General features: G+C 62.9%; 1 protein-coding gene across 1 annotated transcript; it reads left to right on the top strand.

The window, feature by feature from the left end:
* Positions 1 to 2,206: 2,206 nt before the first annotated feature.
* On the top strand, positions 2,207 to 11,852 carry BCAM (basal cell adhesion molecule (Lutheran blood group)). Its single transcript, XM_039250045.1, has 15 exons — positions 2,207 to 2,337; positions 4,155 to 4,276; positions 4,808 to 5,036; positions 5,116 to 5,186; positions 5,324 to 5,420; positions 5,517 to 5,699; positions 6,120 to 6,256; positions 6,581 to 6,737; positions 8,726 to 8,841; positions 8,955 to 9,096; positions 9,507 to 9,643; positions 9,813 to 9,957; positions 10,049 to 10,193; positions 11,203 to 11,320; positions 11,416 to 11,852. Exons 1-15 carry the CDS (start codon positions 2,256 to 2,258, stop codon positions 11,419 to 11,421), a joined length of 1,887 nt encoding a protein of 628 aa, XP_039105976.1. The 5' UTR covers positions 2,207 to 2,255; the 3' UTR covers positions 11,422 to 11,852.
* Positions 11,853 to 12,379: the final 527 nt, after the last annotated feature.

Below are 12,379 nucleotides of genomic sequence, written 5' to 3'. Positions count from 1 at the left end.
GACTCAAAAGAATTCACTCCCTTTACCCCATGGCAACAGTGTCAGAGTGGTTGTCTAAAGACAGAAAACAGCAAAAACACAAATCATGAATATCAAAGTGGGTGGAAAAGTCACTGGTATCGATGAAATTTTTTGTGCTTGACAGGATGTGACTTTTTCTTCATTTTTTTTATTGTCGTAAGATACATATAAAATTTACCATTTTAATCATGTTTAAAGTTTATTTATTTATTTTGAGACAGAGAGAGAGTGTGTGTGAGCAGGGGAGGGGCAGAGAGAGAGGGAGACACAGACTCTGAAATAGGCTCCAGGCTCTGAGCTGGCAGTCAGCACAGAGCCCGACGCGGGGCTCGAACCCACGAACCGCGAGATCATGACCTAAGCGAAAGTCGATGCTTAACTGACTAAGCCACCCAGGCGCCCCGTATGGCTGGTTGGATTCTTGAGGAAGATGGACGTAGGGGTGGCTGATGAGAGGGTGCCTCTTAGGGTCCAGCCCAAGCAATAAGGTGCACAGAAAAGCTGGGGGGTGGGTGTTGGGGGGTCGCAGTGTGTGAGTTGGTCCTGGGGAGCCCTTGAAGTTTTATTTGTCCATGAGTGAGTTTGAACTTTTTTAAAATATTTATTTATTTGGGGGGTGGGGGAGGGCAGAGAGAGGGAGACACAGAATCTGAAGCAGGCTGAGCTGTCAGCACAGAGCCTGACACGGGGCTTGAACCCACAAACTGCGAGATCATGACCTGGGCCAAAGTCGGACGCTTAACCGACTTAGCCCCCTAAGGCGCCCCGTGTCCATGAGTGAGTTTGCATCGTGTGCCCTGCAGGGATCCAGTGAGCCTGTGCGCTCCTGCCTCTTGAGCCCTGCAGACCTTCCCTGAGCACCTGCTCTGTGTCTGGCCTTACGCTGGGGACACAGCAGTGACCAACAGAGACAGCCCCGGCCCTGCCCTCATGGACTCCCAGTCCAGTGAGGGACAGCTTAATCCCCAGAATGGCAGTCACCCCCAGGATGACCCAGAGAGTGCAGGACTGGGGTGCGGGAGCTCAGAGGCTTGTGGGAGCACTTGACCCAACCAGGAAGCAGGGAGGGCATCCCGGAGGAGGCAATGGTGCAACTAATACCCAAGGGTCTCCCCTGCCCGTGTAACTGTTACTCTCCTGTATCACCAATGGATAAAGTAGCGTTGACCAGTCTGACATTTCTCTCGCCCCCCCACCCCCCACCCCCAGAGGATTTTGTCCCAGTCGGACTGGCCAGTGAGAAGCTTTGGGCAGTCTGATCTGTGAACCCCCATCTGACCTGTGACCCTGCCTTCTGACCCGCAGCTCCGCAGCTCTGCTCTTCCCTCCCCCCCTCAGGTGCCCTCGCCCGCTCCCCTCCCCCTCTCACCTGCTCCCTCCGGCCTGATTCTCCTGCCCTGCCCCCCCAAGGTTGTGAGGGAGTGAAGGGGAGAGGAAGGGAGGAAGGAGGGTGGCATTCCTGGGATTCCCTGGATGGGGGGGAAGAGAAGGAGGGCCCTAGGAGGAGAGCCTAGAAAAGAGCACCCCAAGGCACACCCCCCCACCCTGCCCCCCATCATCACAGAGACCGGGCTGAACTGGGGTTTGAAGACCATTAAATTTAAGAGATCGAGCTGATGGGTTCCAGGCCGCTGGGCAGACAGGAAGGCAGCCCCCACCAGGGGCTACAGGGCAGAGCCTCACCGAGCCTCCTGGAGGAAGCCGTTCTAGGCCACTGCTCAGGCGGGGCACCGCTGGCTCTACTGGGAGAGGCCAGGAGAGAGCCACTGGTCGCGCTGGGAGCCACCGGTTACCCTGGGGGAGGCCAGTGCACGCCACTCACTGGCTGTGCGGGGTCGGCTGGGTAAAATCGAGGAGGCAAGCCCCGGCCACCTGCCATCAGGGCCCCTGGTCAGAATGAGGGGCATTGCGGCCGGCCGTGGGGTGGTGAGGTCACAGCTCAGGACACTGGTCGGACTGGTCGGTCAGGCCACCGCCGCGGGCACCGGTCACTGCCCAGGGCTTGGGGGCAGAGGGAGCCCCGCTCCGGGCCGGGCCGGGCGCTGGGAGGTCCTCTCCGGGCAGTGGGAGGTCTTGGCGGGGCGCCCGGGTTTGGGGGGAACGGGGGAGGGGGGATCGGGAGGGCGGGGCGGGGCGGGGCTGCCAGGGGCGAGGCCTGATCGCTCCCAGCCCCGCGGCCGCAGGAGCCGCAGCCCGGGCAATCGCCGCCCGCCGCCGCCGCCGCCGCCGCGAACATGGAGCCCCCGGACGCCGGGGCCGGGGCGCGCAGGGCCCCCCGGCTGCTGGTGCTGGCGCTCCTGCTGGGGGCGCACCCAGGTACGGCCGGGGCAGAGAGCGGGGCGCCGCTGGGGGCGGCCCCTGGGGACCCCGAGAAAGGGAAGGGGGAAGGGGCTCTCATCGACCCCGGGAAGCCAAAGCTGGGAGCCCCGGGGAAGGGGGACAGGGGAGCATGGGTCCCACCGAGGCCCACCGAGATTGCTGGGCAGACCCCGGCAGGCAGCGGATTGGACACGACCTGAGAAGTCCCTCCGCCCCTGGAACGCGAGTCCCGGGATTCCCGCTTCCTCAGACCCAAAGGTCCAGGCCTCCCGTGGCGGGAGCGGCTTCCCCAGGACACAGGAGACCGAAAACCCAGGGTTTCCCTCTGAAAGGTTCTCAGGTTTTGAGAGAGTCAGGGACCTTACAGCTAGATCCCAGGGAGCCACATGCGTTTGAGGCTCCCCCCCACCCCCACCCCCTTGATCTCGAGTCAGAGCCCAGACTCTCAAGAACTACCATCCCTCGGGGAAGGGCTGGAGCGCTGGCCCTGGGCAGTGACGGTGGAACAGTGTTTGCGAGTGACAGTGCGCCCTTCCTGGGGCCCCGATAAATCCACACACCTGCCTGGTGGTGGGAGGGAAGGAGGCCTTGAGGGGCTGACAGAGAGACGCGAGAGATCAGGGGAGAGAGATCTCTCCATCCTCCTCCAGCCTGTGGCTCAGACTGGCCCCAGGGACCGGCCTGGCCCCACACCCCTCCCCTGGGCCAGGCCTGGGCCAGAGGTGGGTGCCTGCATTTCCAGGCCCCTGGCACAAGCATGGCAAATAGTGGGTCCCCAGAGGCAGGGCTGGGTCAAGCTGGGCGGGGAAGGAAAGGGAGGTCCTCAGAAGTGAGAGCTGATGCCAGGATGCCAGCCCAGAGGGTGAGAGAGCATGGTTTCCCCAATGGGAGCAGCTCTGTCTGCCAGGATCCTGGGACGGGAGTCCAGCCGCTCTCTCCCCTCCCCGCCCCCTGCCTCCACCCCCTTCCCTGCTCAGGACCCGGGATCCTGGGCTGCACCCCTCTCCTGTTTGGAGGGGACACACCTTCTCTTCCCTGCTCCGTCAAAGAGGCAGAGGGGCCAAGGGGTGGGTAGGGGGATCTGGCGCCAGGCCGGGCAGGTCCGGGCCAGCCTGTCCCTCCCACATTCCTGAAACCTGCCCAGCCCTGTCCCCCCTTACCGCCCCCACACACCCATTCTGCCTCAGCGGCAGGCCCAGCCCCAGCCCCCGACTCATGACAGGGACCCAGGGGCTGAGAGACACGGAGACAGGGTGTCAGGGTGACAGAGAGGCAGAAACTAGAGATGGAGACCCAGAGTGAGAGGCAGAGAGGGAAAGACACATGTCCCTGGCGACGTGCCAGGCCCTGCACAGGGATGAGCTGGGGCTGGCCCTGCCCTTGGGGGGCGGCTGGTCTAGTGGAAGGAGCAAGGACAGGTGCCGTCTTACCCCCAGAGGACTGGACAGAAGCACCCAGGGCCCTGTGTGGCCAGGGGAGGAGCCTGTGCCGATGGGTTTGTAAGCTCAGAGACGCCATGTGAGAGATGATGTGAGAGATGGAAGGAGGCAGGAGCTGGGCTGAGGGAGGAGGGGCTGGGGGCCTGGATCCTGGGTCTGAGGGAGGAGGGGCTGGGGTCCCTGGATCCTGGGTCTGAGGGAGGAGGGGCTGGGGGCCTGGATCCTGGGTCTGAGGGAGGAGGGGCTGGGGTCCCTGGATCCTGGGTCTGAGGGAGGAGGGGCTGAGAGCCAGGAGTCCCAGGTCTGGGGGGGAGGGGCTCTGTGTGGAGGGCTCTCCCCGACGGAGGCAGAAAGAGCTCAGTGGCTCCCCTGCAGGTGCCCAGGCTGAGGTACGCTTGTCTGTGCCCTCCCTGGTGGAGGTGATGAAAGGGGAGCCGGTCGCCCTGAACTGCACCCCGCTGGGGGCCCACGACCATTTCCTGCTGGAGTGGTTCCTGGTGAGTGCTGGGGGCTGGGGGGCAGGGGGTGGCCAAGGGGCCTGGGCCTGCACACGTGCATTCCCTCATCAGAGCTCAAAGGACCTAGGAGCTCCACCCGGTTGCCTTTCCCGTTTTACAGATGGGGAAGTTGAGGCCCAGCAGGGGAAGGACACTCCAAGGTCACCTGGTGTCTGGGCACCACTGAGACTTCCGAGCATAGGCTCCTGAGAGAGACCATTCAGAGATAGACAAGGAGATAGCAAGAGACCCCCGGACTGCAGGACTAAAGGGAGAGAAGAAAAAGAGGAGATGAGAGGCAGAGACATGGGGCAGAGAGAGGAAGAGAGATAGGAACAGAGCGCGATGGAGAACGAGGGACCTAGGGAGAGGAAAGTGCCACACAGCCCAGGGAACGGGGATGGGGGGGAGGTGACAAGAGGAGACAGGTGACCCACAGAGCAGCAGACGGAAAAGGTCGGGGAGAGAGAGAAAGAAACCCTGGGCAAGGCAGGCCCGGCGGCCTGGAGCTGAGGCCCTCCCCGCCCGCAGGCAGACCGCTCTGGTGTCCGGCACCGGCTGGCCTCGGCCGAGCTGCAGGGCTCCGAGCTGCAGGGCAGGGTGCTCGACTCTCGGGGCCGCAGCCCCCCGTTCCAGCTGGATGCCCAGGGGCGCCTGGTGCTGACCGAGGCCCAGGTGGGCGATGAGCAGAACTACGTGTGCGTGGTGAAGGCGGGCGCGGCGGGCACCGCGGAGGCCACCACGCGGCTCCACATGTTCGGTGAGTGTCTGCGGGCGCGCCGGGGAGGGGCGGGCTAGAGCCCAGGAGAGGGCTCCTGACCCGAACGTCTCCCCCACAGCAAAACCAGAGGCCACCGAGGTCTCCCCGAACAAAGGGATCCTGTCTGTGGTGGATGACTTTGCCCAGGAGGTATCTGGGGCTAGACCTCGATTTCAGGGGCCTGTGGGGGGGGGGGAGGTTTGCACTCTTGCATCCTGGGGGAGGAGAGGGCTGGGGGGCCCAGAGTTCTGGGTTAGAGCCCAGGGCCACGCCCGTGTCCGCCACAGATCGCCACCTGCCACAGCCGCAACGGGAACCCGGCGCCCCAGATCACGTGGTATCGGGACGGGCAGCAGCTGGAGGTGCCCATGGAGGTGAACTCAGGTGAGCTGCCGCGGGAGCCCAGCCCGACGCGGGATGGGGCTGGGTGGCGGCGGCCGCTGGCTGACCGTGACCAACCGCCTCCCCCGTTTCTGCCAGCTGGCTACATGACCAGCCGCATGGTCCGGGAGGCCTCGGGCCTGCAGTCCCTCACCAGCACCCTCTACCTGCGGCTCCAGAAGGCTGACCGGGATGCCAGCTTCCACTGCTCCGTGCGTTACCACCTGCCCGCGGGCCAGCACGGCCGCCTGGACAGCCCTCCCTTCCGCCTCACCCTGCACTGTGAGTCCCTGCCGGTCCCCACCTTCTCCCGACCCCCTGGCCCCCAAGCCTCATGGCCCCGTCCTGACTTCTGACAGCCTCGAGCACTCGGAAGCCCACGGGCTTCAAAACTAAACGTGCCGCGCCCTCTCCCTGGAATCCCACATGGACCTGTCGCCCACACTGACCTCTGACCCTTGACCGCTACTCTCGGCTCAGCTCAACCTCTGACCTCCGGTCACTGATCTCAGAACGAGTGTGAACCAAAGCTATGACAGATGTGACCCCCACCCTTTGACGGACCAGAGCCTTCCCCTTTGCTGGGGGCCTGACTTCTCTCCCTGAACCCAGCCCTCACCTTTCCCCCTTGACCTGACCTACCCTTGACCCTGCTCGCGAGTCTGCCCTGACCGGTCGTCCCCCCTTTGCCCTTTCCCTTAGATCCCACGGAACACGTGCACTTCTGGGTGGGCAGCCCCTCCACCACCGAGGGCTGGGTTCGCGAGGGGGACTCCGTCCAGCTGTTTTGCCGGGGCGACGGCAGCCCCAACCCGGAATACACATTCTTCCGCCTTCAGGTGACTCACCCGGTCGTTCCTTTGGAAGCCCTGGCCCCTGATCTCTGTGACATACTGGCCTCCGCCAACTTCTGACCCTTCGGCTGGGTGGCCCCTGGCTTAGCAAGGCGCTCACCGCACCTCTGAGCCCTGATTCGAGAGGGTCCTAACTTAGCACGATAGCCGCCTCGGGCGCCCCCTGGCCGTGGGCTCTGATCTAGAATGACGCTAACCCGGTGGCCCCGACTCTGACCCGGGTGACCCTGACCCAGCATGAACGCCCCCGCCCCCCACGCCCGGGCCAGGGCGACTCCTGAGCCGGGCTCCTCGTCCCTGGTCACCCAGGACAAGCAGGAGAACGTGCTGAAAACAAACCTGGAGGGGAACTTGACCCTGGAGGGGGTCCAGCGGGGCCAGAGCGGGACCTACGGCTGCAGGGTGGAGGACTATGACGCCGCCGAGGATGCGGAGCTCTCCAAAACCCTGGAGCTGCGCGTGGCCTGTGAGCGTCCCCGGGGAACGGGCAGGGGGGGCCCTGGTGCCAGTGGCCTCCTCACCCTCACGCCCGCACAGCCCTGCCGGGAACCCTTCCTCTCCATTTCTGGGGACTTTGTCCTGCTCTGGACGGTGCCCTCTGCCCCCCAGGTGCCTGCCCCAGCCCCCTCCAGTCTCCCGTGCAAGGCAGCCAGAGAGCTCACTCCACAGCACAAACCTGACCTCCGCCTGCTCCGAACCTGCTGTGGCTCCCCAGTGCCCCCGAGAGAAAGTCCACACGATCCACCCTGGCCTTCAAGGCCCACCTGGCTGGCTTCACCTTTGGCTGGGACCCACCTCCCCACCAAGGCAGTCTCCTCATCTCAGCCAAGCTCCTCTCGTCATTTCCAGGTTAGCACCCCTGCTTTCCACCATCCACTTCTAACCAGTCTCCAGGGGCCCAGCCTTCTAGTAAAGCCTTCTTAGTCGGCTTGCAGCCGAGCCCCGTGCAAAGGCCCTGTTCCTCCTTGGCACTCCTTCTGTCTCCTTTCCTGGGGCTAGACCCCGAGACCGGGGTTGGGGATTCGTCTGTGAACAAGGCAGCCCCGCCCCCACCTTCACAGATATCCCAGCCAAGTAGGGGAGACGGGTAGTGAGTAGTGAACAAGGTGTTTTGAGTAACGATGGAGCATCTATAGGGACCAACGCAGAATGAGGGGGTGAGGGACTGGCCAGGCCAGCGGGGACTGTTCTAGATGGAGGATGTCGCAGGCTCCTTCTGTCCCTGTTCCCCAGGAACCAGATTCAGACTCCGAGAGCTTCACGTGGGAGGTTTATGGGAAGCGCCTTGGGATCCCCATTGATGGAGGCTGGAGAGGGGACGGAAACAGGAACGGCCAGAGGCAGAAGATTAGTCTCAGTTTCAGTCGGCCCCACGGGGCACTGGGAAGCTGGGATGGCCCCCTTGGGGGTAAGGGAGCTGGGCCTTTATGCCCCCACACCAACCGGGCATTGCACGTGCCCTGCCTGAGGAAGGGGGCATGACCTTGAGCGAGGGGCTCTCTGCAGCTGAGGCAGTTCCCAGAGAAGGCTGACAGCTGAGGGCTGACAGCTGAATCCTTCTCAACAGCTGGGGGAGAACAAATCCTTCAGCGCTAGATGGGAAATCTGAGTGTCCACCACAGGGAGTCAGAGGGGCCTCCCTGGGAAGGGGCCATTGAGTAGGAAAACCAAAGAATGTGATCAGAAACATGAAGAGCCAGAAGAGGCGCTTCCAGGCAGAGGGAACAGCAGGTGCGAAGGCCCCGAGGCAGGACCCAACATGGCGGAAGGGAGAGAAACAGCAAGAGCGTCGGGTAGCTGGTGATTGGGACAAAGGTGGGGGGTGGGGTGCCATGAGAAGTGAGGTTGAGGAGGCAGGTAGAGCTTAGACCAGGCAGAATCTTGGGGGCTTTAGCAAGGGATTTGGCGTCTATTGCCAAGGTTACCGGGTCACCACTGCGAGATTTCACACGGGAGGCGGGGCTGACCAGCGCGTTTTGAGCGTTTTGAAAAGATCCGTCTGGCAGCTCAGGGGAGGAAGCCTGGCCAGTGGGGACACCGGTGAGGAGGTGGCTGCGGTGGGCCAGGCTGTCGGACCCGGATGTCAGAGACGGAGAGAAGTAAGAAAGTCCATTTTGAAGGCAGAGCAGACAGAGACTCAATGAAAAGATGGGTTGGGCGGTGGGATGGTAAATCCGAGAAGGAACACCTCACCCCCCACCCCCACCCCCACCCCCGTCATGCATTAACTGTGGGCCCAGACATCGGCTCTGGAAGAAGGTGGATGAGATGGATCTGTGCTGGAGTTAGATGTAGGCTCGAGGCTTGGCCTGGAGGAGAAACCCCAGCAAGCTCTACTTCCGGTTGTGCACTCCCATCTGCACCCCCAACCCCAGCCTTCCTGGAGAGCCCCTGCACCGAGCGGGCGGGGGTCCGGGGAAGGTGACAGTGGTGATAGTCTGTACCCTCCTCCAGACCTGGACCCCCTCGAGCTCAGCACCAGGGAGGAACTTTCCTTACCCTTGGGTAACAGTGCAGCTGTGAACTGCTCCGTCCAAGGCCTGCCCACGCCTGCCCTGCGCTGGACCAAGGTGAGGGGGGGGGGGGCACAGCCCTGGGACCACCCTCCACCCGCACCCTATCCCTTCTCTCCACCCCTCCCTCACACCCGCCCGCCTGGCCACCTCCTCCTCTCCCTTGCCAGGACTCGGTCCCACTGGAGAATGGCCCCACACTCTCGCTGAGCTCCATCACCTTCGATTCCGCGGGCACCTATGTTTGCGAGGCCTCCATGCCCACCGTGCCCCTCCTCAGCCGCACCCAGAGCTTCAAGCTGCTGGTCCAAGGTTCGGGATGGGGCAGGTTTGGTTAGGGACAGTGGGGGTGGGGGCACAAACGAGCCAGGTCTGCAGCTGGTCCCTCTGTCTTCTATCCCTTCCCCCCCCCACCGTGTCCTTCTCTTTCTTTTTTTAAAAAAATTTTTTAATGTTTATTTTTGAGAGAGAGACAGAGTGTGAGTAGGGGAGGGGCAGTGAGAGAGGGAGGCACAGAATCTGAAGCAGGCTCCAGGCTCTGAGCTGTCAGCACAGAGCCCGACGCGGGGCTCGAACCCACGAACTGTGAGATCATGACGTGAGCCGCAGTCAGATGCCCAACTGATTGAGCCACCCCGGCAGACACCCATCCTTCTCTTTCTCTCCCTCTCCTTCCCCTTCTCCGATGGGCCTCCTGCTCTCCCCTCCCCCACCACCCACAGGGCCACCAGAATTAAGGGCCGAAGAGACCCAGCCCAAGAGTGAGGGCAGCTGGAGGGAAGGAGATGAAGTCAGGCTGGTCTGCTCTGCCCGCGGCTACCCGGTGCCCAACCTCAGCTGGAGCCAGCTGGGGGGCAGTGTAAGGGACCTTTGTCTCCATCCTCAGCCTTGCGGGACCCAGATGCCCTCCCCCACACCCCTCCAGGAACCCTGCCCCCTCACCGATCCCTGGGGGACTGGCTATCCTCACCTCTGCCCTCCCCTGAGCCCTTGAGCCCACGGGCCGGGGCTGAACCAATCCTCCACAGCCAGCAGAGCCGGCCGTGGGAAGGCAGGGCTGGGTGAGCAGCACCCTGACCCTGAAGGTGACCAGCGCCCTGAGCAGAGACGGCGTCTCCTGTGAGGCCTCCAACCCCCATGGGAACGCCCTGCACGTCTTCCACTTCGGCTCCGGTGAGGAAGGAACCGCAGGGGGCACGGGAGCCTTGCGTGGGGGCAGGCAGAGCGCTGCCGGCTGACCACCCCCCCCATCCCGTCCCTGTAGTGGCGCCCCAGACTGCCCAGGCCGGAGTGGCTGTCATGGCTGTGGCCGTCAGCGTGGGCCTTCTGCTCCTCGTCGTTGCCGCCTTCTATTGCATGAGACGCAAGGGCCGCCCGGGCTGCTGCCGGCGGGGGGAGAAGGGGGCTCCGTGAGTGGCCCACGCCCTTGGAATTGACTTCTGTAACCTGACCCCAGCCCTGCACCCAACTCTGACTTCACCTCCAACCTCAAGTCCACACCCAGCCCGTGTGGCCAGCCTTAGCTGCCTCCTGTCCTCAACCCCCACCCCCGGCTCTGACCCCAACCCCAACCTGCGTTTTATATTCAACCCCAAACCCAAATCCATCCCCAACCCCATCGGCAGATGAAATGCAGTCCTGTCTCTAACCTCAAACCTAATCCATGACCATTCCCAAGGCCAAGTGCACTCCCACCCCGTCTCCTCTGCCACCCCAATCTCCTCCTCCCCAACCCCAAACCCGGTTTATAGCTAACCTCAAAGCTGTGCATATAACCTCTCCAACCCTGACCACATCTGCATTCTCAACGCCAGACCCCACGACACCCCTAACCTCACTCTGAACTCTAGTGTCTCCGTCAACTGCGTCCCCGGCCCCAAGGCCCCTCCATCCTCACCTCGTCCCCATTCCTTTTTTTTTTTTTAATTTATTTATTTTGAGGGTGGGGGATTGTGAGCAGGGGAGGGGCAGAGAGAGAGGGAGCGAGAGAATCCCAAGCTCGGTGCTGTCAGCGCCGAGCCTGACAAGGGGCTCAGTCTCACGAACCATGGGATTGCGACCTGAGCTGAATCAAGACTCGGATGCTTCACCGACTGAGCCACCCTGGCGCCCCACTCATTCCCATTCCTAACTCTGATCCCATCCACCTCTGACCTCTCCTGAGCCCCGGCACATGGCCACCCTCCGCTCCGATCCGTAGTCATCTCCAAACCCATCCCCGGGGCTGACCCCAGATAAGTCACCATCTCCACCTCCTACGGCATCCCACCCATCCCTAACGCCAAAGTCTTTACCATCCCCCAGCATCCCCTCCCCACCCCACCCCTGGTCCATCCCGTCCCGAACGGCCGTCTTCAGTCCCTCCCCCAGGCATAACAGCCCCCAACATGGCCTCCAACATTCTGCCTCCTCTCCCAGGCCACCTGGGGAGCCCGAGCTGAGCCACTCGGGGTCTGAGCGGCCTGAGCAGACGGGTCTTCTCACAGGAGGTGCCTCCGGAGGACCCCGGCATGGCAGTGGGGGCTTCAGAGACGAGGTGGGTGAGGGCCTGGGCACCCTGATGCGGGGGGTATGAGGTGGAACGGCCTCCGTGGGCACAGGCGCGGGCTGACCTCGCTACCTTGTCCCCAGTGCTGAGCCCAAGGGCCTCTAAGAGGCTGCACCGGACCCGACATCAGAGAATCAGCATCAGAGAACCAGGCCTGCTTGCGTCTCCGCCTGCCCCCACCTTCCCACTTCGGCCTCAGCCCGCCCTTCCCTTCCTTCCTCTGCAGGGGTGGGAGGGAGGGTGGGGAGGAGGAGACCTTCCTCCAGGGAATGTGACTCTTAGGCCCCAGAATAGCTCCTGGACCCAAGCCCAGGGCCCGGCCCGGGACAGGACAAGGCTCCGAGGCTCCACGGCTCTGAGGGTCGGCTGGCGAGGGCGATTTTTACCTCCTGCCCCCATTGCTGGTCCCCCGCCCCACCTACTGCATAGTCTGACACTGGATCCGGGCCCCACCCCCACCCAACCTCATCATCTGTGGACACTGGAGTCTGGAATAAATGCTGTCTGTCACATCACACCATGCCGGGGCCAGAGCCTCCTGTGGGGATTGAGAAGGGAAGGGGGCGCAGGTGACACTCCCCGCCCCCCTCGGAAGAGGGTAGGGTGCTATTCCTGTAAGTAAAATTCTCAGATTCGCTCGCTCGCTCGCTCGCGGAGCCCAAGAGGGAATTGAAGCTGCTGGACGGGGGGAGAGCTTTCTCAGAGCTGTGGGGTGGATGGAATTAGGGAGAGAGCCGTGCCTTCTGGGAAAGGCATGGTGTCTCCAACGGAGGGTTCCCTAGGGAAGGAGGGGTGGCTTGGAGAGGGACCCACAGAAGGGTTTCCGGGGCAGAGGAGAGAGAGAGCAGAAACAGTGAGGCCAGTTAGAGACTTTCTGAGGCCAAGAGCTATTTCAGAGAGGGATGCAAAGACGGGAGAGTGGGGGAGGGAGTGGGCTGCAGAGCTCAGAGATAAGAGAGACGGAGATCTGGGGAGAGAGAGGCAGAGATGGACAAATAGGGACAAGGAGAGAAACAGAGCTGGGACTCAAAGACAAGCGCAGTCAGA

Source organism: Hyaena hyaena, unplaced genomic scaffold (assembly GCF_003009895.1).
Source record: "Hyaena hyaena isolate Hyena2069 unplaced genomic scaffold, ASM300989v1 scaffold_9, whole genome shotgun sequence".
NCBI classification, from domain to species: domain Eukaryota; kingdom Metazoa; phylum Chordata; class Mammalia; order Carnivora; family Hyaenidae; genus Hyaena; species Hyaena hyaena.
The sequence above is the reverse complement of the archived record's forward strand: the minus strand, read 5'-3'. Positions and strand labels throughout refer to the sequence as shown.

Excerpts from the sequence above, each read along its gene's own strand:
- BCAM (XM_039250045.1), top strand. The coding sequence starts at position 2,256 with ATGGAGCCCCCGGACGCCGGGGCCGGGGCGCGCAGGGCCCCCCGGCTG. Across the intron at positions 5,037-5,115 it reads CACGCGGCTCCACATGTTCG|CAAAACCAGAGGCCACCGAG; the intron begins GTGAGTGTCTGC and ends TCTCCCCCACAG. Across the intron at positions 9,644-9,812 it reads GGAGCCAGCTGGGGGGCAGT|CCAGCAGAGCCGGCCGTGGG; the intron begins GTAAGGGACCTT and ends AATCCTCCACAG.